The sequence below is a fragment of the Ananas comosus genome, linkage group 11, assembly GCF_001540865.1.
Source record: "Ananas comosus cultivar F153 linkage group 11, ASM154086v1, whole genome shotgun sequence".
NCBI lineage: Eukaryota > Viridiplantae > Streptophyta > Magnoliopsida > Poales > Bromeliaceae > Ananas > Ananas comosus.
In genome coordinates, this window is record NC_033631.1 from 10,860,460 (window position 1) to 10,888,434 (window position 27,975).

The 27,975-nt window shown below is 35.4% G+C and overlaps 2 protein-coding genes across 2 annotated transcripts; one reads left to right on the forward strand and one right to left on the reverse strand.

Annotated features, from left to right (window-relative positions):
• LOC109717818 (abscisic acid receptor PYL8-like) lies at window positions 12,545–15,181 on the forward strand. The gene is made up of 3 exons (XM_020243746.1): window positions 12,545–12,947; window positions 13,055–13,276; window positions 14,586–15,181. The coding sequence occupies exons 1-3, from the start codon at window positions 12,723–12,725 to the stop codon at window positions 14,796–14,798; spliced, it is 660 nt and encodes a 219-aa protein (XP_020099335.1). The 5' UTR covers window positions 12,545–12,722; the 3' UTR covers window positions 14,799–15,181.
• Window positions 19,261–27,949, reverse strand: LOC109717209 (ATP-dependent zinc metalloprotease FTSH 9, chloroplastic/mitochondrial). Its single transcript, XM_020242880.1, has 17 exons — window positions 27,196–27,949; window positions 26,233–26,386; window positions 25,574–25,666; window positions 25,342–25,430; window positions 24,832–24,955; window positions 24,439–24,558; window positions 24,291–24,341; window positions 23,644–23,705; window positions 23,227–23,284; window positions 22,972–23,097; window positions 22,815–22,895; window positions 22,171–22,300; window positions 21,874–22,022; window positions 21,214–21,495; window positions 21,038–21,127; window positions 20,600–20,653; window positions 19,261–19,928 (listed from the first exon to the last, which is right to left on the reverse strand). The coding sequence occupies exons 1-17, from the start codon at window positions 27,777–27,779 to the stop codon at window positions 19,791–19,793; spliced, it is 2,385 nt and encodes a 794-aa protein (XP_020098469.1). The 5' UTR covers window positions 27,780–27,949; the 3' UTR covers window positions 19,261–19,790.

Below are 27,975 nucleotides of genomic sequence, written 5' to 3' on the forward strand. Positions count from 1 at the left end.
GCAGAGCCCAGTAATATATTACATATGAGAACTTGATGTGTGTTGGAAAGGGCACGAACGTGCCTGGGTTGATAGATGAAAATTTTTATACACATTATATACAGAACAGTATCCTTGTTTAGATCCAATGCGAGATTTCCTAACAATTTCTTGACACATGTTAATTACTACACGGAATAATTCTAATATATATATATATATATATATATATATATATATATATATATATATATATATATATATATATAGTTTCTGTGGATGTCATTGTTCATCCTGTTTCCATTTTTGTGTGATTTCTGCATTTTTTGCATAACGTCAATATATGATCTTCGTACTACCTGGTTTAATGTTCATACACCTGGTTTCTAGGTGAAAGTATGCTAATCTTATAGAGATAAANACGGAGCCTTCCGTGCTTCCAGCTCGTTTTCGATGTTGCGACTTTCGAATCGTCGATCGACTCCGTTAAACTTGATATAGAGTATTTGAAATACCTAAAAAATAAATTATGCAATTTTTCGATATTATTTACCTAGTGAACGAAGGGGCTCAAAATTAACGGCTGAAAATAAAAATATTACAAAACGTGATAATATGACATTAAAATTTTAGATCAAAGATATTGATCTTGTACGTTTTATATAGTATAAAGAATTTTCTTTCAAAATTTCACGTGATTTGGATATTTCTACATCGTTAAACTTGTAAACGGCTCACTACGACCATTAAAATTATTGATTTTGAGCCCCTTCGATCACTAGGCAAATGATATCGAAAAATAATAAAATTTATTTTCTAGGTACTTCAAATACTCTAGATCAAGTTTAACGGAGCCGATCGACGATTCGAAAGTCGCAACATCAAAAATAAGCTGGAAGCACGAAAGGCTTTGTATTATGGCAAATGAAATCCCACTCAATTATGGCACAGATCCAACCCACATGCCTAGTCCCTTAAACAACTACATGCTAAAATACAATTAGGTTGCAGGCGGATAATGTCTCTTATAGATCACGTCTACGGTGTTGGATCCTCGACTATTCATAACAAAAGGCTTAATGGTTGGTATCTGAGATTTCAAATTCGAAATATAGTTGCTTTACATTTTTAGCTAAATTTATTTTAAAATAAATAAACAAATTGGACAGGCATACTATTTTTTCTTAAATAATGAAGTGCTTCAACTCAACTCAATGTATGCCTCCTAATCATATTTAATTATAAAAATTTAGAAAATAGAGGTGCTACAAATTAGAAATAGATCACTTTATTAATCTTTTCTCAACTTTTTTTTTTTAGATTGAAAGATGATAAGCTATCGGTTATTTTTTTTTAAAACAAATAATTTTTACTAAAATCACGAAATAACTAAAATTCGAACTGAAAATCTCGGATACCAATCATTAAGCTCTTATCACTTACGCTAAGGTATAATTTTCCCAACCCGATTACGCCATTTATCGAATTGTGCGCGCCAAAAATGAAGAGGCCCCATGTCCAAAGCTAAGGAGCATACAATGCCACTGCCCTAGCTACCATTTTTTTATGGCCCCGTCCCACTCTTTTATCTCTTGGGATGTTCTCAGACAAAACTCTGAACAGTATTTTTTTTTCCTTAAAAAAAACAACCAAAGCGCCTTTACCAGAAAGGGTGGAAGTGGATAAGCACGCACACCGTACCGTCCCTCTACGCATCCACGAAGAGCCACGCGCCGCGTTGCGCCGCTCCCATTCGTCCACGCGTCCCCGTTCCCACTCCCACGGACACTGTACTACGCGGTGGAGAAACTGTTGCGTCGTCCGAGGTTCTCCGAACACGAGAACGATTAAAAAATGATAAGCACGAACTCAAATGCAGAGTTGTCGGTGTGGAGTGTTCTAGCTAAATTACAACTCCTCGTACATTACTAATTTTCCCTGCCGTAAATATCTATTTGTTGCTAATAGATAGGGATGCAAACGGATCCGGATTGGTGGTGCTCTCATCCCGATCCGCTCCGACGGAGGCAGTAAATGAGAGAAAGTAATCGGATTCGGAACAGAAAATGGGATAAGTTTTACGATCCGAGACAGATTCGGGGCAGGAAACGAAAAAAATTTTGACCCGCCCCGAATCCGCCCCGTCATGATCCGCCCTGAATCCGCTCCGAATCCGCTCCGAATATCATTTGTATTTTTAAAAAATATTTTTAAAAAATAATATATTTATAAAAAAAGTTCAAAATACAAATAAGTTATTACTCTCATTTCTAATGTATTTGAAACATTTGAATTTGTTTTGAATTGTGATTCATATTTTTAATTTTTATCATTAATATTGTTAAATTATATATATATAATATTATTAAAAATTATTATTTTATATTTTATAAAATATTAATAATATTATAATTTTATAAAAAATATTAGTTGGCGGGGCGGATTTGGAGCGCCGGTAGGAGACGGGTTACGAGGCAGGGCGGATTATGGGATGTATTTTTTAACCCGTTACGGATTCGGGGCGGGAGGCGGGGCGGGTTTTGCTAGTTGGGGCGGGAGGCGGGGCGGGTCTCCCGCCCCCAGATCCGCCCCGTTTGCATCCCTACTAATAGAACAGTAAGAATATTGCTCCCATAAAATCGACTGTTCCTTGTGCAAGCGGTAAAAATTTTGGTTGTTGATATTCGAGATTTTAAATTTAAATTTTTGTTGATTCACATTTCCAACTAAGACTTAGTTTGGTATTGAGGCTTATCAAACGCTATTAGATAAAATGAAGTTGAGGAAAAAACATATAGGGATATGCTTCTGCGTTCTCCGATGGGACCGCAGAAAATATATCGTAACCGACTCATCGCGATATGCGAAATGCAACATTACGTACGGAAACAAACAGACTATTTTTCTAACGTATTTTTTCACCGCACGTAACGCAATTTTTCCACAATTCCAAATGAAGCCTAAGTTTATCTTATAAAAAAATAAACAAAGCGCGGGCAGCATGCTACCTTTTTCTTAAAAGAAATATTACTCCGATAAATAACTCTTCTATAGAATTCGTTAATTAATATCCGAACTCATTAGCTGATATTCATGAGTCCGGCTGGGATACTATTGATAGCACCAAATATTTGGTGCTATTAAGCTTTCCGTAGTTAAATTTAACCCTTTGACTATTTTCATCCGTTAGATTATATTATTAAACCAATAACTCACTCAACCCTAGAAGGCCCACATCATTCTAATTAACTACACATTTTTTCATCAAAGGGCCAAAAATTTAATAGCACTTACCAATAGCTTTGTGCTATTAATAGTATTTCAGCCTAGATCTTACATTTATTTGTCGGGAGGAAAAATTGGTAATAAGTACAACACCGCCCATTTTGATTCTATATTTGTTCGAATGAAATGTTTAGCTAATTCTATACGTCGAACCAAAAAATTCTTTCTTTTTCTGATTTTTCTATCTTTTCATTCATTTTCGACGGACCCTTCGTCTTCTAATAATTCTATTTATAGAGAAAAAAAAATAGCTATCATTCTTTTTTCTGACGAATCACGTAATCGTACAATGTTGTGACTAATAAGGTCATTAAATGAAGTGTGACCGCAATTGAAATGATCGATAAAGAGATATATATATGAGTTAATATAAGCTCTAAGGTCCCCGTTGATGTTGTTTCCAATCCCCTACGCATTTCATCCTCCACCGGAAATTTTCTCTGCTCCTATCGTACTCCAGCTTGATAGTTTCCACCGCCTGTTCAAGGTTGAGCCCTAAAATTTGACGGCGGACTTGACAAGCCACCAATAAGCGCTTTACGCCCAATTATTCTGAATAACGCTTGCATCCTTTGTCTTATTGTGGCTACCGGTATAGAGAGTTAGCTGATACTTATTCCTCTGATATGTTCTATCTAAATTACAAAACTCGATTTTTTACAAATTTTTACAAATCTCGTGTATTAATTATCAAACTTCTAGCTAACTAAATTGGATATAACCAGTAAAATATTACACCAAATAGTCATACAAAATAATAGTACCATTAAGATAACTTCTATATTTTTTTTTATAAGATTGGCATTTTAGATAATATAATATCAGAATCAACCCTAAACTCATTATTTTAGAAGTGCTGAGACGTAATATATTTTCATCTATTATTTTGTTGCCTTCCTCGCTACCTCTTCAGTCATTCCACAATATATATATATATATATATATATATATATATATATATATATATATAAACATTAATTTCAGCTTATATATTTTGTGTTAGCCATAAAAGTCATCAATTAAGCGAGCAAACATCAGTCCGACTCAGCTCGAATTAGATTAAGAGAAAGCTCGAGCTTGCAAGAAGCNATATTATAATTTGATTATAAATTTTAGAAAAAACTTCATATATTTTTTCTATAGTTCATCACTTTTTAATCTTAATATTTTATAATTATAACTGTATCACTTATATACCATGTGGTTTCTGTTCTCAATTTCTATTAGCACCCCGTTAAAATAGTCATGTAGCGCGCACGTGTGCGTCATTGATCCTCACTTTTTTTCTTTTTTTTTTTTTACCGTCGAGGACTCTTCAAATACGATCAGAATTAACCACTAAGGGATCGATCTCATCTCTTTGCATGTCGATTTTCTGTGTCTTTTTTTATTAATTTTGTGAAACATTTTTAACCCACATACGCGACGCATGATTTTTTTTTTTTTTTTTGGAGAGATAGGTAGCATGTTATCTGTTTCGTTTATTTCATTTAAAAATAAATTTAGCTAGAAATATGAATCAACTAGAATTCTAATTTGAAATCTCGGGTATCAACTATCGAGTTCTTAACCACTTGCGTCAGAAACTGTCGGTGATACGCGATCATTAACTAGTTCCCAGAGGAGGAATTCTACACTGTCACACTTGCACCACGTCATCAATAACAAGCCAATCACATTCCTTCTTTTCAAACGAAAGTACAATAAAAATACTTTTGACATATATTTTTAAAAGAATTAACTTGATTGGTTTGTTACGCCACGTCACTAATATACCCGTTGCATTCTAGAAATTTTCTTCCCAGAGAGGCCCAGTTCTACAAATCATGGTCCATGCAATAATTTCTCGAGTGACATGGCTCAGGTAGCTTTTTCCTATTTGGAAACCAAAAATATCTCTGATCTCTTTAGCCGGCACACTCTCAACAATCCCCATCCCACAGTAACGGAATAAAAGAGGAACCCACCCACGCACTGCACTGTCCTTCTCACACGTGGACGTCTCCCATTGGTCGATTATTGTGCGGACGTAAATGAGCCCTCTCAAATAATGAAGAGGACACCTGGCACAATACCATTGGCCACATAGTCACGCCCCCCTCCCTTCGTGTGTTTATTTATTTAAGAAGAAACTTCAAATATCTCTTCTGTGTTTCACATTTTTTCACTTTAATATTTTATAATTTAAAATATATTAAGTTAGTATCTTGAGATTTCGCACTTTGTTTTTTTAATATCTTTTAATTTCAAATGTATCAATTTAGTAACTTGTGATTTTATTTTTGTATCAAGTGAGTATCCTGTGATTTTTTTTTTCTTTTTATTATCTTTTTCGAGGTATATAATTTAACGAAATATTAAACCAAAAAATACTAAAGTGAGAAAGTGCGAAACCACATAGTACTAACTTGATATATTTAAAATCACAGGGTACTAAAGTGAGAAAGTGCGAAATCACATAGTACTAACTTAATACACTTTAAACCATACGATACTAAAGTGAGAAAGTGCGAAACCACATAGAATATTTAAAGTTTCCCCTTTACTTAATTAAGTTTTTGGAATGGAGCTACGGCACCGGAGTAAGTGCGGCACACTTACACCATATGAGAAATAATAAATTAATTAGATTTATTTTTAAAAATTATAATAATTTTTTAAATTATGATAAGACAGATTAATTCAAAAAAATTAATTTGATTAGTTGAAAATATCATATCACTAGCATAACTGGTGTATTTTAAAATTTTTCAATGATGAACACGTGGCAATGCTCGTTTGGGGTTTTAGGTTGTCCCTTTTTTTTCCTTTTTTTTTCTCCGTACCCACAACTTAAAAAGTAAACAAAGTAGGGCCATGTTTTACTCAAAAAATAGGGCACCATGCTTTTCCAAAATTTGGCATTTTTTGAAACATGTAACTGTTGTTATTAATTGGCTTTATCTTTGAAGGATACTTCTTGTTAAATCTAAATCATAAACATTTAATGGATCAAGCAATCACCGTCCGTTGCTTTATCCATTAAGGATCGCGATATGATTGGTGCATGCGCATTTCTCGATTATAACAAATTGTGTCCAGCATCGACTGTCCCTAGAGCAAGTGGCAAAAGGTTTGGTAGTTGATACCCGAGGTCCCGGGTTCGAATCCTAGTTGATTTACATTTTCAGCTAAGTTTATTTTCTAAATGAAATAGATGAAGCGGGTAGCGTGTTACTTATCTCTCAAAAAAAAAAAAAACAAATTATGTCCAGCTGAAGTGCTATTAGAAACAACAAATTTTTGACGCTATTAATTTTTTCGTCCTTGTGTTAACTTTCTTGACATAGAGAGCCTAATTAATAGCGGAGCTATTTAAAAAATCACTATATCTTTTTAGTTAAAATTGTTTCGACCAACTTCTGCAACACATATTAAAAATAAAGTCTTCGGGATAGGATTTTTTCTAGCTTTTCGTCACATCAAAAAGTTATAGGCTTTTGTCAGTCAAACCTTTGTTTGCTACACCCGAAGTAAACAACCAGCGAAGTAATCACGATCGCACCGACTTCTTAATAATCTTATCCTGTTGAATTCATTGTCAAAACTATTGCCTGAAAATGTGGGAATTAATTTTCATACTTATCTTTCCAAATTGAAGAAATGTGCTACAATATCTACCAATTGTTTTGCACTTATCTTTCTCCTTCGATTTAATGTTGTTTTTCTAATTTAGTGTCAAATCAAGTACAACTCTCATCGAGAAAAATAAATGAATAATAAGTAGATGTGTAAATTGATTATTCAAACTTTACCTTTCTTTTCTATTAACATGGCTTTTTAAGTTCTTTGTATTATGATTAATTTTAATTGGATAAATAGTTTAAAGATTAAAATTTTGTTAAATTTGAATTTTTTTTTTTTTAGTTCTCTAAAAAGGTTCAATAACAGTTAACAGCCTAAATTATTAGACTTTATTAAATATAACCTAAACTAAAATGCATTAAAAATTAAAATAATATAAAAATAGGACTTAATTTTTAAAATGGTTTATAGTTAAGTGGTCTCCATATATATACAACTACTAGCGAACCCGCGCTTCGAAATAATTGTATTATTTTATAATTTAGAAATATATAACTTATTAGTAATTTTGTATTGTTGTATTGAAGAAAATTATATCGCATGTATTACATATTATATGGATACGTAATCCACATAGGATCAATGTCTAAAAGTTGTATATAATAACAAAAATAATAAATTTAGATAGCAATTTAATAAGGCTATAAATATAAGACTCTTTTTGAGTAGAATATATATAAATACATTTTATGAAGTACTTATATAAATAGATGATATAAATAATGAGGACTCCATTAATATCATGGATGAATTTATTATTTTTGTTATTATATACAACTTTTAGACATTGATCCTATGTGGATTACGTATCCATATAATATGTAATACATGCGATATAATTTTCTTCAATACAACAATACAAAATTACTAATAAGTTATATATTTCTAAATTATAAAATAATACAATTATTTCGAAGCGCGGGTTCGCTAGTAGTTGTATATATATGGAGACCACTTAACTATAAACCATTTTAAAAATTAAGTCCTATTTTTATATTATTTTAATTTTTAATGCANTGAGTAGAATATATATAAATACATTTTATGAAGTACTTATATAAATAGATGATATAAATAATGAGGACTCCATTAATATCATGGATGAATTTATTTATTCTTTTATAAGATATATAGGCAAATATTTAATCTAAATAGGATCTTATAAAGATCATAATATAAGATTACCTTTTAATAGACTTTTATACACAAATTTTTATAAAGAGTAACGCATACATGATTTTTAAAGGGTCTTAAGAAATTTTTATGTAAAAAATTCAAATAGGAACTGAACCATTAAATCTAAAATATTAACCAATACGAATTTTTTATATAAAGTATATAAGTTGAATAAATTTATATATAAATACCTTATAACAATAAAAGTCCAAAGACTTGTATATAAATACTAATTTTAAAGACTTGCGCATAGAATTATATTTACAAGTTGTTAATTGTTAAGGATTTAAATGCAAAAACTACATAACGGGCGAAATGGTAAGATCAAATGTGTTAGAATTTGACTAAGAAACTGATATAGTTTAATTCATATTTTTAATAAATGAAACGAATAATGTACTACTCTTCTCTAAAGAAGAAAACCGAATTTGACAAAGGAGTATTAAAGTACTTTTATATCATGCACTTTACATACGCTATGTATATTTTGCTTACAAAGCCGAGTGTGGATAAATGATGGTAAGAAGTAATCGGAATAAAGTGACACGTGTTCACTTCAGGCCTTCTCATATCGATATACACTAGTGAAAGACCCGCGCGATGCTGCGGATATAAAAATATTTTAATAATAAATTTTGATTTATATTTATATATATTTTATATAGTTTTATAAGTCTAATTATTGATTAAGTAAAAGTTATGTTAAAAATAATTTAATAATTAAATATGTTTAAAGAAAAATAATTAAAACTGGTATATGTGCAACATAAATTTATATAACAGTTTATTAATAATTAAATTATTTTGTAAAGATTTATGTGAAAAAGATTTGAGATAAATCTATTCAAATAATTTAAATAAATCAGTAAATAAAAGAAAAATAAATAGTAGAAGAAATTGTTTATAAAACTATATTTATATATATACAGAGAAACACACACTATGTTTATAAATTGTTATTCCAGAAATTTAAATTTTGTATTTTTTCATATGTCGACATTTTTCATGATTTAGATTGTATCTACCAGAATGGATTTTATTACGCAATTTATTATGCGTATTATTAATACAATTAATTAATTATATAGGGTTTAAGCGTTTAAATTTTGAAGTTTGAAATTTAGAAATAAATATTATAAAATTTAAAATCTGGAGCTTAAAATTTGAAATTATAAACTTTAAAATTTTAATATCTAAAATTTTAAATTTTAAATTTAGAACTTAAAATTATATATATATATATATATATATATATATATATATATATGTATGTGTGTGTGTGTGTGTGTGTGTGTTAGTGTGTGTAGAAGGAGAGAGAAATGGAGGGTTGGGGGGACACGTGTCACTCTAAAGTCCTTCCAAACCATTTTTTAATGTAGTTAGATGGATGTCCTTACACCAGGTGGGTGCCACAAGTTTAACCTTTTACGGATGAACTTTTCATCAATCACAATTTTTTTGATGAGATATTGATCCAACAGTTACAACAAAAAGGATGAAAATTCGTGAATGCCCTCTTTAATTAGAGGTTGTTTCGAAACAGCCTATCTCCTGAACCATTTTATTGTAATTGAAACTCTCAAGTTCTTTTTGTTTAATTTGAATTTATGTATTTACTTACCATTAAAATTTTATCAAATTTAATAATTTTATTATTAATAATTATTGTTGATTAACTTATTTTTATTTGTTAAAATGTGATACGGAAGTAGTTGTTTATATTCTGATAGACCCACGTCATCCACCCAACTAGATGTCTTTACACCGACGTCTATTTTTTTTGTTCAGCTATCCAATCTTAAGTGAAAATAAAATAACTTTTAGGAATAAAGAAAGGGTATACAACGTGGATTGAAAGTAATAATAGGACGTGATGGCGACAAGAATCAGGATCAATGTAATAGTTTTTTAAAATATTGGGCTTGGGGAGAGAGAATTTTATTAATTCACACTACCATCCCCATTAATTATTGGAAATCAAGAAGATTCCAGAAAGCAGTATGATCTAAAATTAATGTTTAAAAATAGTAGTAGTTGATGCAGATAAGGGACCTTCTCTTGGCACTAATGAAATCTAATAATGACAATCCTATTGTTGTAGAACTGGAGCAATTTACAATGAAAAGCAACACACAATGTTGAAAGAAGGAAAGAGTGAGCACATATTATATGTGTCATGTGTGGGGCTTTGCACTGATGTTTTTTTTTTTCAATTTATTTTTTGAGACAAATAATTTGTTGTTACTATGCCTGGGGACCATTTTAAACATATATATATACCCTTCATTTGGTGTAAAATCACTTTGTCACACTTTGTTTTTACTGTTTGGGGAGATTTGAGTTGGCCCCAAAAATAGATCAAGAAGATATATATCTACATGAGCAATTCTTTCTTCAAATTAAACCTCTCTGCTGCATAAGGTGAGACAGCCAGGATCTCAGAAGGGCGGAAAAGCAAAAAGACAAAGGTTCACGAAAAAAGACTAAGAAAAAAAAAAAAAGAACTCAAGACGAGGTCCAAACCAAGAAATAGCCGTAACGCAGGGCTCACTCTTTTGCCAACACTTCGATACGATAGGCTGTTAGATGAATGAAACAGATAGCATGCTACGTTTTTCTCCAAAATAAATAAAATAAAATAAAACCTCTCTGAATTTTGCCTAACCAGCTTATATTCCCATTTTTAGTATATTTGTGGTATTTGCTTTTTGTTTCACATATCTTAATAAGTATTGCCATGTATTCTTGAGACATGCATGATTAGTTTCCTTATTCAACCTCATCTATGACACTCTTATGCTCCATCCAGCTCATGTGAACTATTTATAGGAGTCAAACAAATAACTTATCATGAAAAAGTTGGCACCCAAACTGCTAGCTTATAGTCTTGGTCAAAATTCCCTTTTTGGACAGGTAAGGTTTGAGAAAATTGTACCTTAGGACCATGCATGAGTGTCCCCTAATAAAGGGCCAATTTAATAATCCAATCGTCTCTAACGCAAGTGACAAAGAACTTGATAATTGATATCTAAAATCTCAGATTCGAAGTATAGTTACTTTACATTTTCAGTTTAATTTATTTCTAAAAAAAACAAACAAAACGAAACAGGTAGCATGCTATTTTTTTTAAAAAAAAAATTTAATAATCTGAGTAGTTGTTACCTAGATTTAGCGCACTATATATGTTAATCGTAGAAAATTTTGACTGCCATCCATCTTATCTTTATATCAAACTATCTCGAATTTAAGTTTGGAAGAGGAGATGGAATGAAGAGCAAATTAAAGAGGAAATGAATTGAAGAGCAGATTAAGAAACGATACGTGTAATTTATATTAATATGGTCTTGGCACTCCTGTTCATGTATCTGTTGAAAATTAGGTAGGCTCGTCGTGTACACCGCCGACGAAAGTAACATAAGAAACAACAAGGAGGAGTTTATATTAAGGGCGTGTTTGGTTCGCTTTTTTTTCACCCTCGAATTAAAATTGGAATGGATAAATTCGTTTGTGGGTGTTTGGTACGCGAGAGTCCCATTCCGATTCCGATTTCGATTCCCGAGTGGAATGGGAATCCCCCAATCACCTCTTTTTTTAATCCGGCCTACGAGACCGGATTGAAAGTTGAATCCGGACGTAATGAATATATATTTATTCAGATTAAATTTATTTTTTTTAATTTTTTTTAATTAAAATATAAGTTAAAATTTAAAAATTAAATATATAATTTTAAATTTTAATTTAAACTTAAATTAAAAATTAAAATTTAATCAAGTATTTCGAATCTAACTTATGAATTTGAATTTAAATTAAATTTTAATTTATATAAAGTTTTTATTCAAATTTTATTTCAAACTTAAATTAAATTTATGGATTCAAATTAAAATTTAAATTGTAATTTTAAGTTTGAATTTAAATAAATTAAAATTTAATTTCATATTTTGAAAATTTTAAAATAAAGTGTTTTTTTTAGAAAAAAATAGCACGCTACCTGTTGCATTCATTAGAAGAATGAATTAAACTACAGCGGTGAAACATCACAGGCCTCGAAAGGTGCAGTAAAAAAAAATAAATTTCTGATTACGCTACCAATTACAGTAGTGACTATTTACTGAAAGAAGTTGCTCCCATAAGTTCGTCGATTGTTTAATTTTATAGGCTGTTCAGAAAAAATTTGACTGAATTTTTCAGAAGATCACGCCATTCCTGACTGCCCAAGTGACCCACTAAAATTTGTCATTTGCGAAAGTTTGTAAATCGGATGGCCGGTCCGAGTAAAATCAGGAGATTGGCGAGGGCATTAATGTCATTTCGAGTGAATAACGCTGCGCGCTGAGGCGGCAAAACGATGCACGTGACAAAATGTACGGGCGGTCGAAAAAGGCCCGGGGACAGTGCCGCATTTATTTTTTATTATTTTTTTTAATTATTTTTATTTTTTATTTTTTATTTTTTATTTTGGTTATAAATTGCTAATTTTCACAGCACTATCTCCTGCTCTCCCAAGCAAAGGCGACGAGCGAGCGAGCGAGCGAGCGAGCGAACTCCACTTCTTGTCCTCTTCTCCTTCCCTTTTGCTTCGTGCGTCGTACCCGAGCCCGAGAGAGCTAGGGTTTCGGATTGAGGAGGGGGAGGAGGAGGAGGAGGAGGAGGAGGACGCCATGGTCGGAGATCTCGCAGAGGAGGACGCCTCTCCCCGCAGCGGCGGCGGCGGCGGCGGCGGCGGGGGCGGCGGTGGGGGGTGGTGGGCGGAGGAGATGGACGGACGCGGATGCAGCAGCGCGGAGGAGGAGGCGGAGCTAGTGAGGCGCCACCACCGCCACGAGGTGGCGGAGAACCAGTGCTCCTCCCACCTCGTCAAGCACATCAAGGCCCCCATCCACCTCGTATGGGAAGAGCAGAACCCTAGTTCTAGCCGCGGATCCGAGCGATCCCGTCGTCTCCCTCTCTGTTTTTGATCTTTGATATCGATTTGGTGGCGATGGTGATGCAGGTGTGGTCGCTGGTGCGGAGCTTCGATCAGCCGCAGAGGTACAAGCCGTTCGTGAGCCGGTGCGTGGTGAGGGGGGAGGGGGAGCTCGAGATCGGGCGCGTGCGCGTGGTGAACGTGAAATCGGGGCTCCCCGCGACGACGAGCATGGAGCGGCTTGAGCTCCTCGACGACGACGAACACGTCCTCAGCATCAAGATCGTCGGCGGCGATCACCGCCTTAGGGTTCGATTCTGATCCGACACTCTTTCCTTCGCTTCTATTCTTCTGCAGCATATAACTTTAGCTTGATTTTAGTTCAATATACTTCGAAAATTCTCGCTATCCTGATCGTTTTTGCAGTGTTTTCATGTATACAGTAGTAGTAAGCAAAAATGAACTTAGAATTCTGAGTTCGAATAATTCAATGTCCCCGCGAATTTGGTGGTCGAAACTTTTTTCTACTAAGGAGAATGCAAAAACTTGATCGCCTTGTTCTTCGATTTTATTGTTTGTTTTCTGCAGTAATCAAAAATTAGAATTAAGAAGAACTATGTTGTTGACCGCGTCAATAGACTAACGACAATTCTCTTCATGTTGGAGTTCATTTGGTGCTTCATCCTTATCTTTCGTACAAAACACAAGTACAGTGACCACCGGTCCACAATCTTAGCCATTAGCTATTTTGTATCATTTAAACTTTTGCTCTGTCTCTGCATTATTGCATCGCATTTGGATGGGAAATAACAGTTAATAGTAATTTTCAGTGTGAATGCTATGAAAAAAAAAAAACAACTTTGAAGCTCACCAGTTTATTCCAATCGGTAAGTAATATACTGTGTCTACGGGCCTGTTTGGCTCGAGTGGAGCTTCTGTAGCGTGCGAAGAAGCATCAGCAGCTTTTCACTTCAAATCTCCACCACATTTTTCTTTTCTTTTTTTTTTTTTCTTTTTTTTGAGAGATAGGTAGCACGCTACCCGCTTCGTTTATTTCATTTAGAAATAAACTTAGCTGGAAATATGAATCAACTAGGATTCGAACTTGGATCTCGGGTACCAACCACCAAGCCCTTTGCCACTTGCTCTAGGGACGGTCGGTTCTCCACCACATTTTTCAAAATGAAACTTTTCACTTTGGAGGGTGCGCAGGCTAATTTTACGGTCGGCCACACTAAGTCCTGGTTAAGTGCAAGTTACTGTTGAATCCTTCTAAACCCCTGAATATTTCAATTAAAGGGTGTACTTCCAGTGTCACACCCAAACCTATCTAATCATAGATATGTGAATTAGGGGGGAATCGAATGTTCCGGAATACATATAGCCCAAATCTCAGGCCCTATTAGATTTGCCCTTGATATTTGCAAGATTAAAAATATTATCTTCTATCTATCATTCAAAAAGTGCATCTTTAATAGCTTGCCCTGCTCTCTAATGTATACAGTATACAGAATAAGTGGATCAGTTCTGGGAATCAGCTTTATAGGTACTAATATCTAATCGGCTCGTCCATCGGTGGATTCAGGTCTATTGATTCTCTCCCCACTTTGCTTTGCAGAACTATTCTTCGATCATCACCGTCCATCCGGAGATCATCGACGGGCGGCCGGGGACCCTGGTGATCGAGTCCTTCGTGGTTGATGTGCCCGACGGTAACACCAAGGACGAGACCTGCTACTTCGTAGAGGCCCTCATCAAATGCAACCTCAAATCCTTGGCCGGCGTTTCTGAGCGGCTCGCGGTGCAGGATGCCACAGAACCTCTCTATTAGAACCTCGGCTCTCGGCCGCAATAATGACTATTGAGGTTGTTTATAGACGAAGATGGTTACGACCGAAGCCGCGAGGGGCTTTGAGATTCTTCGCGCCAACTGCATTATGTCATCTTGTAGTGTTTTGCTATGATTTTGTAGCATTGAACTCGGAAAATATTGGGTGGCAATGGAATATAAGTAAAAACACCATTGCCTTATCTTATTAGCTTTCCCTGCCCTATGCCTTGACTAGAAGTTTCTGTATTTAGATGTAACTCCCCTCTGACCAAAGGGTTTAAAATCCCATTTGTGTTGCTTGTGTGCATAATCATGTCTCTGGTGTTGAACAGTGGTGATTATTCAATATAACCAGAAATAGTATAGGTACATCTTAAACGCCATATTGATTTCTAGTGCAACATCGGCTATTTGTATTTTAATATTTGGATTTTGTATTCCCTAATGTGTTTTGAAATGAGTTGGCCATATAAAATCTGAATGGTAAATGGAAGCTCATCTCACCTCTATTTCAAACCTCAACAACCTACTTAGCTGCAGCTTTGTCAGATATTTTTTTAATATATATATATATATATATAAATAGAGAGAGAGAGAGAGAGGGAGAGAGAGAAAAAGAGTTGTGTTGGATATTATTAATAGTACAATGCTATCAACTTTGTAATTATTGGATGCCTAGAATTTGAGTGGATGGTCAGGTAAAAGTAAATAATATGTATCATTAATAATATTCTAGCTGGACACTCTCTCTCTCTCTCTCTCTCTCTCTCTCTCTCTCTCTCTCTCTCTCTCTCTATATATATATATACACACATTGGATATACAAAATTTGAGATTAAAATAAATGGCTGATTTCTCGGCGGTCCATAACCCAGATGGATCAAGTTTAGCCAACGATTCTCCCTTACACGGCTGCAGTAAAAGAATCTCGATTTGCTATATTTTCGAGAACTCATAATTTTGTTATAGAGATCATTTTTTACATAGAGATAACATTTTCGTATACTAGGTTGTGTTTAGTTCGGATATAAATAAGAACTACTTATTTTAAAGACATTTACAAATTCAGGTCTAAGCAAGAATTAGACCAATTTTACGAAAAAAATTAGGTTGTTCTTTGAAATAAGATAAATAGTGTTTGGATTGTTAGATTGGAATAGGAGGGATAAAAGTTATAATTTTAAATTAAAAATATTTTATCTATTTAATTAACATCAAAATATTAATTAAAAATAATTTAATAAATTAATAAATTTATTAGCTAAGATAATAAAAATATATTAATTAATTAATTAAATAATAAAAAAATAATTTAACTTTTTAATTAGTTAGTAAATTATTTTAGTTAGATAACTAGTAAAAAAAATTAATTAGATTAATAAAAATATTAATGATTGACCAATACAAATATTAGTTTATGAATAAACATATTAAATTATTGTAATTAATTAGCTAATTAATTATAAGTAATAAATTAATTAATTACTTTCTTATTTAAGAAATACATAATAACTTAAATATATTACTTAGATTAATTAATGATTTAATATCATAATTAAAATTAAATTTAGGCTTTGATTAATCTTGTTCCTATTTGGGAATAAGATTGTTCCAGAAAAAAGAGTGGAACAACAGCTCTAATCTTATACTGAATTATACTAGTTTATTCTAAAAATCTGAGAACTATTGTTTTCGGGTACAAAAATTTATGTTTGGAAATAAAGGAGGGAATAAAGACTTGTTCCTCAACTTGTTTTTGAGCCAAACGCTCTCCTAATACCGAATTTTTTTACACACTTAGCATTCCGAGAGTTTGCGATAAAAAAAAGGGTTAATTTCATATATATTGCTGCAAACATGATGAATGATAAATATATTCCTACAAAGTTCAACTTTCATATGCCGTCTCTATAAAAGTTCTAATATTTTCAAATATGTCCCTTTTTGTTTGTTACAATTTATATTTTAATTTTGTCATCATAAATATATCTCTTTAAAAGCCATACTAATATAATATAAAGGAACAAAAATATCAAAAACTATATTGGGTTAAGTATTTAACATATGGTTAACTAACTTTTCCTAACAGATTCTAACGGCAGGAACATATTTGAAAATATCATGACTTTTGCAGAGAAAATATATAAAAGTTGAATTTTGTAGGAATATATTTACTATTTACTATATTTGTCAGGACATATATGAAATTAACCCAAGAAAAGAAAGGGGGAGGAAAAAAAACAAAAAATGATCGTACCTGTGGATAAATTTTCGAATACTTAGGTTTAGGTGGGCAAGCGCAGAAAATCCCGACGCACTTGTCCGTAGAGTGTTAGTGTGTCATGTCCTGGCGCAGGTGATGCAATTTTTTTTTCCTGCAATAAAAGAATGAGCCCAAAAGTGTTAGTCGGCGCCGTAGGAGTGACCTCTACGGACCAGATGTCGAACCCTGGTGGAATTGCCGCAGTAGGACGGAGAAGATAACGGTAGTGGTCGGCTGAAACGGTCACCGCCATCTCTTGTCTCCGGACTTTTTACTCGCGCTTATGTATGTCTCCAATTTTACTTTTCATTTTTATAATACAATAATAATCATAATCTAACTTCTTCTAGCAGCTATTGTTATACAATTATTACTTTTAATTGGATCTCCTGAGTCAAAATACTGTGCGGATTTGGACAGGAATTGTCGTGTGCTGGGACAGCTAAGTTACATCCATTCCCCAGAGACGAAAAAAGCTAGTCAATAATCTACTGCCACATAATAATAATATCTATTAATTAACTATATATATATATATATATATGATGATGATGATGCTCGTAAGTTATTATTATGTGCATGAATTAGTCAACAGCTTCTTACATCGAGCAAGGCAATGAATGAATAACAAAGCAAGATCTGAGGGAACTCGCAAGTTTTCTGATGACAACGAAGGGCCACCTCCTTTCTTTCTCGGGGCTGCTATGTTCAATGTCGACGCAGTGAATGTGATGCCCCCCGTGGTTGCGTGGCTCCCAGTCCTCGTGTTTTATTATTTTGTATTCAGCTCTACAAAGTCATGAATTTGCCTGCAGCAGGCTTTTTCTCCGAGCTTATCCCCCTTCAAACTTTAAAAGCTTCGCTCCTCGGCGGTTGAGTGCTCGTGCGACCGGCTCGTGGAGGGGGTCGTCTTTTAGGCGAGCGATGATTGAAAAGGCGTTCGATTTACGAGATCAACGATGGCGGTCACATCCCCCCAAGAAAAAAGTTGTTGAAAACTTTTTTTTTTGAGAAATAGGTAGCAAGCTACCTGCTTCATTCATTAAGTCTAATGAACTGAGCATATAAGTTGGTGGCAGCTTAGGCCTCCGAGTAAGCGGAAAAAAAAAAGAAAAAAAAGAAAAAAAAAGAGGAGGTACGTGAGGGCGTCAGAGCAATGTACTCCAAGAGTTGATCAGAGCTTTGAGGCGATCAAGAGACCCAGAAACCATGGGCGACTTTTCATTGAAAATAGAGTTGTTTCTATCTGTCCAGATTACCCACCAAGTCGCAGCCAGAAGGACCAAGCGTTGGTTTCGCAACGTGGCGACAGGAATTTCAGTACCTTTGGTCCATAGAGCTTTAGCATCACCAGTGTTGTCTACGTTTGCGTCCGGTAGTCCTCCCATACTGAGAAGAAGATACCGAACGTAAACACAGTCGTTGAAAAGGTGGTCGCAGCTTTCCGTATGAACTGCGCAGAAAGCACAGTTCTGGTCTACGTGCATGCCTCGGGCGAGCAGTCTGTCGGAGGTGGGTAGTCTATTTCTAAGGAGTAGCCAAATGAAAATTTTAATTTTAACTGGGATTTTGAGCTTCCAGATGTGCTGATTCGTCAGGACACGAAGTCCAGAATCCGTGATGAACTGGTAAAGGGATTTAACTGTGAATAGTTGGTTGGAGGTCCATCGCCATTTCACCAAGTTGTTGAAAACTACAACTACTACATCAACCTGTAAGATCAAGTAACTTCAAGTGTGCTGTGTGCGCGCGCGCACATATATGCATATAGTTCTGCAACTTATTGTTGGGTGCAGAGTTCACGCATATATGCATATAGTTCTGCAATTTATTGTTGCGTGCAGAGTTTGATCGGCCCCAAAGAACTGCTTAGAAAACCCTCCGAGGCTCTGACTATTGCATCTTTCCATCTTCACGAAAGTGAAACCAAGTATTAATCACATTGCGAGTAATATTGAATACCAAAGCTATTGGTTAGTCAAAATCGTTACTCTCTCCATCATCTGAGAGTAGCGGCATTTAAACCACAGCCGCATCTATTACATCGACAGCGCTCTTCTAACATTCGAAAGATTTGAATCTTGAACAATTTAGTAAAGCACTCAAGAGAGCAAGCAAAAGAAACCACTCTCAGTAAAATCACCCAAAGCTATACTAGATATGAAAAGTTACAAAACCAAATAATAGAGACAAATGACATGACTAACCAAGAGTGCTTAATTGTGACTGCAACAACGTGTCAAAGTTGAGATAATTTATCTGCAATCATGTCGCCCACCATAACAACAAGACCATCCAAGAAATTCAAGTATAAAGCATCATTACTGTATATGTGTCATCAGTAATAACACTGCAGCATACAAGTTACAGCAGCAACCAAAACTGAAAATTTGTAAGCATAGAATCTTATTAATGGACTGGCCTTTTGTAAACCTAAAAATAACAAAAGAGCATGAAATTGAAATAACAAGAGCACACAAAATTTCAGCAACCTGAGCTCTCCTTTAACTGCTGCTCTTTACAGCTATTGCTGACACATGACTAGAAAAGTGTTTCTTTTACGCTCTGACACCCTCATTCATCAGTCCCCCAATTTCAAGTTTGAAGAAATATGATAATTCCCGCATCTCCTGATGGTAACCAATTAGCGGAGAACGTTTCTGTGGCTACAAATAATATTTTCTGATATCACATCACTGTACACTGCTTTACAGTTGGGAAAGATTGGTCTACGTCAATGCAAGCTCCTCCAATTGATTAGAAAGCTCAACTTCTGGGTCGGGGTTGAGGATTTGCTTAATCTCATCAGCATTTAGTGTCTCGTACTCAAGTAGCGCATTCGCTAACGCATGCAACGCCCTTTCATGCTGAAAATAAAGAGTTAGAATTTAATGAGAAAAGACAATTAGAAAAACAAAAATTAGGAACTTTCGAGAAAAATTAGCTGATGCAGAATGGCACAACCCCTAAAAACAGACCTTTCAAATTATCACAATGATGCAACCTTTCAGATCTCACTACCTTCAAACTTTCAAACAAATAAATGATCACAAACAACCTTCAAGCCAAGGATGAAATCTTGATCTTTCTTTCTTTCTTTCTTTCTTTTTTTCCTTTTTCTTTTTAGTAATCTAATGAATGCTTATGCTAATCATCATACCATCTATCCACAACTAGGAAGTAAAGCATGCACTAGTCTGCAGTCATCCAATATTCCCCTGCATAAACAGTTGTTTAGACTAATCTGTTTTTACAACACCTGTAAAGATTACTAGCAATTGTATTCAGTAATCTGTTTTTACTCCGTGTAAAGATAAGCTAGCAATTGTATTCTTGCTCCCTATTTCTTCTTTGTATGATGCAGGAAGGAGTAGCTTCATTCATTCTAGAAGTTTGCTGATGGCAATAAATAACGGAACAACCATTATCTCAATACTTTGATCAGTATGGCTAAAAGGAAATTGAAAATGTACATAGATGGAGAACTGATGATACAAAGGCCCATGGACAGTTAAAACGACACATTTCAGAGACAAACCTTCTTAAGCAATCGTTTGACTCGATCATATGCTTCTCTCAGAAGTTTGACTACCTGCATGAAGAGAAAGCTTTTAGTCAATTAAGGTTCTGTAGAACAATACCAAGATGCAACAGATTATCAAAATAGCATACCTCAAATAAATCAGATGGCAATTAAGATTGTAAAGTATCAGAAAATATGTTGAAACAGCGACTGACGCTTCCTTAATAGTAAATTATAAGATTGGCACTAAATCTAAAAAATATTGAGGCTGATAATATGCAAAAGGCACAGACACAAATTTCAGGCGGTGACTCAAAACTCAGTCTGGTTATAACATGGGAGTACTGATCAATAATACCAGCTACAGCCATGCAAGACAATATATAATGAACAGTAGATATTATAATCTAGATATTTAAAAAAGATATGTAAGATAAGGTTCGTAAAACATGCCTCTGCATCTATCCGTGATTGCATCTCTGAACCTGGTCTCTCTTTAACATGAACAGGGCCAATTGCATCACTCATCCCACAAGTTGACACCTAAGAAATGTATAATAGGTTCAAACGTTTAATATTGACTAAAAAAGAAAATAAAAAAAGGAGGTTTTCTGGACATAATATTGTACCATATAATGAGCGAGTTCTGTCGCTGTATGGAGATCATTACTTGCACCAGTCGTAACATAATCTTCACCAAAGATAAGCTCTTCAGCAACTCTCCCTCCCATGCAGACATCGAGGCGTGCTAATAGCTGTTTCTTGCTAACAGACGTTTCATCTTGAGAAGGAAGCTGTGTGACCATCCCAAGGGCAGAACCACGTGGCATTATAGTTGCTTTATGGATAGGATGAGCACCATCGGTATTAAGAGCAACAATGGCATGGCCACTCTCATGGTAAGCAGTAAGCTAGAAAGAAGATATAATACCATTGTTAATACCATTGTAACATTCCATGGTTCTCTTATAGTCAGTCTGGCCTAGTTGGAATTTCTGTAGAAGTGTTGTTTAAATAAATCTGTTTAAAGAAGCACTAATAGCATTCTTTGGAATCTACTCAGTAGCTTCTTGCTGACAGAAGCAGAAGTTTCATATTTAAGGTTCTGCTTTTGGAGATTGATGGTGCATTATAGCAAATTGCTGCAAGCAAATGCTCCAGGTTTTTTATTAGCCAAATCTTGGAGCACAGCCAGGCACCGAAAACAGCTAAGCATGGCCAGAAACTAATTGTCTGAAGCGAAAAAAGGCAACAGCTCAAGTTCACATGTGAAAAGATTATCAACACACCTTCCTTGATTCTTCAGATATATACATAGTCTTTCTTTCTGTTCCCATTATTATCCTGTCTTTTGCAAACTCCAACTGAGCAGCAGTTAACTTTTCAACGCCTTCAACTGCAGCCTTAATGGCTGCGATATTAACCAAATTTGCAAGATCTAGCAAATAGTGGAAAGAACACTTAGTGTGGCACTTTAGGAACTTCTGGGTGTTAAGAAAACTCAGATTTCAAATGCTGCCAAACATGGTGCAATTAATAATTACTAATTATGTCCATAGATATGGTTTAGAAGTAAGAAAGCAGACCTGCACCGTTGAAACCAGGTGTACCACGAGCAATTGCATTGATGTCTACATCATCAGCCATTGGTTTGTCCTGCAAGTAGAGCTCCAGTATCTCTTGTCTGCCACGAACATCTGGATTTGGGACAACAATCTGCAAGAAAATAAGAAATCAGAAATGAGGAGGGAAAAAACCAAAACACATTTTTTGCACATTTCAACTTCCTTGAAAACTAGTGCAACTAATTAATGCATTTGTTCAGTAATTTCCTCATTAATGAAGCTAATGTTTTCATCGACCTAACTGCAAATGGAGCACCCAAACAATAAGCAAAGCTCTTGAAGCACCCTGATCTAAGCTTATTCATCGAATAAAGTTATATCAAGTCTCTGAGCCGATGTTTGAGTACATTTATTTCCTATTTTCAGGTGCTTTTAATGAATATGCCCAGAATTTTTAGGAGAACTTATACTCTTGACAAAAAATCACAGAACAAAGAATTCATCCCTCAAACTAAGAGAGTAAATAACTAACAGCACAATTTTGCAGAGTCTGACTTGTTCCCAATAATACGGGACTCAACCTTTTTTTACAATTGTTTTTTCAACATATTCCAACAATTTATTTGCAAAAACTTGTCCTGTAGCAAAGTTTGAATAATACTTACATGCCTGTCAAATCTACCAGGTCGTGTCAATGCCGGATCAAGAATGTCTGGCAAATTTGTTGCAGCCATCACTATTATGCCCTGTATAGAAAATTAATGCACTTAAGAATTACATAGTGGCTTGCCTCAGGGTACTACAATTATCAATATAATATACCTCATTCTGCTCAAATCCATCCATCTCAACGAGTAGTTGATGCAAGGTTTTCTTTGTATGCCCCTCCCATTGCTTTCTAGTGGAACCGACAGCATCTATTTCATCAATGAAAATGATGCAAGGCGCCTATGATGAGCACAAAAATATAGATAACATTGAGAACAAATAATATCTATTGAGAACAAATAAGACAAATAAAATGATATGAATTTAAATTGTAGCACAACAGGACGATGAGCAGGAGAGTATGTTTACCTTCTTCTTAGCAGCCTGAAATAAGGACCTTACTCGCCGGGCACCGACGCCAACAAACCTAACATAAAAGATCAAGTTGGACTCTCTAGTTGTAAAAAAGGACAATGTATACTCTACATTGAGATAATAAAAAAGACATAATTGCACATGAGTGAAACCTCATAAATTCCCCAGTAAACAAATATTCTTTTTATCTCCATAAAATTTCTAATCAAGGGGAGATTTAACTTAAAACCAATTGATTTGTTTGGCAATTGATTCCTAGCAAATAGGCAAGAGCACACAGGATGCTGGCTAAGCAGCAAATCGATGACAATACTTGTTAAGACTTAAAGAGGGACCAATCAACATGCCAACTATTTGCAATTTGACAACAAACTGATAATATAGATTGCGCAATCCAAAATGGTAGCTTACATTTCCTCGAATTCTGAACCTGCTCGATAGAAGAAAGGCACCCCAGCTTCTCCAGCAATAGCCTGAAGCAACAAACTCAGCCCATCAGAAAAGTGAGTTTCAGTTATAAACAACGAGCAATTCGCATTGGCCTTAGAAATTTAGAACATGTATATCAACATCAAATGTTGGCAATTTGGCATCTGGTGGCTGCTACCCAGCATGCAAGAAATTCAAGATTCCCTAGTAATACCTAGAATGTCTGTCAAAACTTATCAATTAGAAGTGTTTTAATTCATTAAATCATATCCACAAAAATGCATGTACGTTATCTGCAATCATTCAATATCAACATGCAATTAGAGCAGCGGAAGACTGAACAAAGACATAGTCTTTTGACCTAAACATTTCGAAACAATTTACTTCATCAACAGGCAACCAAATATCAAGTCGATATATCATAACAAAAATTTATTTACTAAATTGGCGTAAGCACATTAGGTTGCACAGTGAAAGTGTATATTACTGCTCAGGGAACCTTTTTCTCACGAAAGAACACTTGATTTTCTATTATTTAAATAAGTTTAAGGGTCAAACTAACTAAAATACCTGTGCCTTAAATAATCAAAGAAGAGTGAAATATCAAATTACATGGTAGATAAACTCGCCTTAGCAAGCAAAGTCTTCCCTGTTCCAGGTGCACCAGTCAAAAGAATTCCCTACAAAGCCATTATTTGTCAAGTTCATGAAGCAGTTCAAGAGAAATTACAAACAATAATCAAAATGATAGCTCGAACTAATTGAACTTTGGCATACCTTCGGTAGCTTTCCCCCGAGGCGAGTAAACTTTGATGGATTTTTAAGATACTCCACTACTTCTTCGAGTTCTTTCTTTGCATCATCACAGCCTTTAACATCCTTAAATGTTTTGACATTCTATATACGGAAAGTCATGTAGAGCATCCTCCATCAATGAAAAGTTGGAACAACAAACCTTTTTTCAGAGTAAAGCAACAAGATGCAAGTAACTAAAGCAATATGCTGAACAACATGTCAACAAACTACTGTATATTGTTCAGCATATTGCTATTATTTAAGCAAATGAAGCTTAAGCACATGAACAAACTATGAGTACGCAAGAATGAAGAAAGTTGAACCTCATAAAAATAAAAACTAAAAGAATAAACAGACATAATAGAGCCATACTACCTTCTCTGGCATAATTTCTTTGTTCAACTCTTTTGGGGAATACGTAGCACCAGAACCAACACCAGAGGTCCCTATGCCACTCAAGCTGCCAACATATTTTTGGAGTGCAGCTGCCCCCATTACCCTGGCAATTACAAGGAGCCACTAGTGAACCAGACAGAAAAATACAAGATCACATTTCAGTTGAATTGACCAGTTTGAACCATCAAAAGAAGCTAAGCAGCAGCATCTGATTTGTTAATAGAACTTAAAAGTTGCAGTTGGTTTTCATATAGTTTGAAGAATAGAATAATGCACATCATAGAAGCAGGAAAATATTTTTTTTTCAAAGTATACAGTGATATATTGAAGACTCGAGATGCAATAATTCAGCATACAAGATCCACAACATAAATACAGTGGAAAGAAAGCAAAAATAATTTAGACCCGAGGTGATAAAGAGCAAACTTCTATTTAGATACAAGATGTTAAAAACGCTTGATGTAACAATAGCCAAAATTAAAAACGCACCACATCAGACCAACAACAACTGTGAACAGGATTGTTGAGAGGAGCTCCTGAGCAAACCTTGTTGACCTACTTGATGCTTTAGGATCAACCTGAAGCGAAAAAACATGAGAAATAGAACAAGAAAAGACAGCAAAAAGCCTAAAGCACTTGATTGATACTACCTATATCTTATAGCACTTTTCCCATCACAAACAATGTCCTAACAGAATTTCTGCTATATACTTTAACTTACCATAACCACATGCAAAGGATGCTTCTCTGATATTCCAGGGTTCAAGAATAGTTCGTCCTCATTCCCAGATGCTCGTTGCTTCAACTCTTGCAACTACTGACAAAAAATTTAAATTTCTGGGAAAGTCAAAAGTTCGTAGCAGCAATAAGAAACTCATTAAAAATGAAAATTTGATAGCAATTTACAGTTTCAAACAACTCCAGTAAACAGGTAGAGAAAAAAAAAAAGAAAAAGATATCAAGAAAATGTTGAATTGGTCAGTGTTGGTAGTAAGATTATAAAACCCTAGAAAACTTTTGCACTTAACATTCAACTATTCAAGATCAGCAATGTAGCTTTCTAAAGGACGATCAGCAAATTATAGTCTAAAATTTGTTAAAGATGCATCTATCATTGTTTACTCAATTTTCAACAAATGCAAGACACTTTTCAAGAGGAACAAAAGAACAAAAGAAGCTAGAGAAAAATGGTCTTAAGAGCAAAAGAAATCATGCATATAACATAATGAAATAAAATCATCCATAGCCCAGTCAAAATTGATATATAGCATCATTAGAAAATAATCAACTTTTAGATTTAATGAAAGCAACAAATGCTTAAGACAAGAAAGTAATTATCCATGATTCGCAATCTAATAACAAGGTGAGAATTATGAGTACCAAATTTGGGAGAGTAGAAGGTTTCCCTGACTGCTCGTCTGGTAGATATTCTGCTATAGCATTAGTCATAACAAGAGCTCGTAGATATTCTGCAACTCCTTTGCTGTCCACTGCATGGCTTCTTTGCTCAAAACGCCTAATTACAGACTCAGGACTGCCAAAAAAGAATTAGGTGCCGTTCATTAGTGTACCTAAAAGTTATCGCTTTTAGAAAAAGAAGAGCAGGCAGTAGTGGCACTAGTGAACAACCTCTAGCATGGGAAAACAACTTTTTAAATTCACAATGTATTCCAAAGAGAGTAGATATGAACATAGAACTTGAAAATTGATTAAAAGATTATTGATCAAAAAATTGGCTCTCCTTCTTTCATTTTTTTTTTTTTTTTCCTTTGATGCATTAGATAGACAAGCATTTTCATTGAATAAAGAATCAAATTTACATCAAGTAGTACAAAGAGCAGGTTTTATGAAATGCAACAGGTAATTAGAGTGTGCAGACTTTTTAAGTATTGCTAGTATAATCAAAAGATGAGCTCTCTACAGTACTAATCCAGGTTCTTGTACTGGTTATCTCTTATATGATCTTTTAACAAGTTCCTTCCTTTTCCAATCGATCTTCTACAATTTTGCAAGTCTTAACAAGATTAGTGATGTCCTATAAGCAAGGTGCTAAAGAAGGCCCCTGTACTCTCTAGTCTCTGCTATCTGATTTTATCATTTTAGTAGTTGATCCATCTCTGTTCTGCTTGGACTCTCGTTTTTCCCTAACTCGAAGGATCGTCTACCGCCGTAGATTCATAAATATCCAACTTTGCATCAAGTTCAATTTGCTTCCACTTAAAAAGATCAAAACTTTCAAGGACTGCGGCATCCGGCAAATAGAACTAACGAGGAACAGAGAAAGGAAAGATGAAAATAAACAGAAATTTGACCAGCTAAAGGGAGAGAACCTAGAAACCAAACCTGTGTTTATTGAGCTCCGAGAGAAGAGCGCTCTGCTTCGCGGCGTCTCTAGGGTTTGCATCGGCCTCCGCAATTAGCCGCTCCAACCTCTTCTCCTGCCTCCAGAACGGCCACCAGCTTAACCACTCCGACATCGCCAATGTATCGAGCCCCTTCCTCGCCGAAGCAAGCACCCCGACCAAAAACGCCACTACGGGCAACCTACTCTCCGCCCCCTTCCTCTCCCCCGCCGCACCATCCGATTCCGCCACGGAAAACACCGCCCCATCCCCAACCCACCCACCCTCCGCCGCATCCTCCGCGGCCCCCGCCGCGCCATCTCCGCGGGAAAGGTCGGAGCTTCCGACGTCGCGGTACTCCACGAGCGGGTCCTCGCCGGGCGAGGCGGGCTCCCGGCCCGAATCCGCGGCCTCGGGGGGCAATGCGCGGACGCGGAGGCAGTGGCGGTGGCGGTGGCTGGGGCGGGACCTCGGGAGGGCATCAACGGAGACGAAGGCCGAGGCGGCGCGCTTCGGGCGGCGGAGGAGCCGGACACACGGCGGCGACGGCCGGAAGAGGAGGAGGGAACCTTGCAGCGCCGACATGGTTGCTGCGGCGGCGGCGGCGGCGGCGGCGATCGAGTTCCTCGTAGCTCTCTCCGTCTCCGCCTCGCTCTCTCCGGAGAAGGGTGTGGGGGCGAAGAGGAGGAGAGAGCGAGGGTTTTGAGGTTAATAGCCACACGCGATGGGGGGGGCCTTATCTCGAGCCTTTGGGTGTTTTTAGTTTTAAGTACGAATGGTT

Coding starts and splice junctions, on each gene's coding strand:
- LOC109717209 (XM_020242880.1), bottom strand. CDS start 27,779: ATGTCGGCGCTGCAAGGTTCCCTCCTCCTCTTCCGGCCGTCGCCGCCG. Junction 23,098..23,226: donor TTCAGGCTGCTAAGAAGAAG/GTAAACATACTC, acceptor TGCTCATCATAG/GCGCCTTGCATCATTTTCAT. Junction 21,496..21,873: donor TATCTGAAGAATCAAGGAAG/GTGTGTTGATAA, acceptor TCTTCTTTCTAG/CTTACTGCTTACCATGAGAG.
- LOC109717818 (XM_020243746.1), top strand. CDS start 12,723: ATGGTCGGAGATCTCGCAGAGGAGGACGCCTCTCCCCGCAGCGGCGGC. Junction 12,948..13,054: donor TCAAGGCCCCCATCCACCTC/GTATGGGAAGAG, acceptor ATGGTGATGCAG/GTGTGGTCGCTGGTGCGGAG. Junction 13,277..14,585: donor GCGGCGATCACCGCCTTAGG/GTTCGATTCTGA, acceptor TTTGCTTTGCAG/AACTATTCTTCGATCATCAC.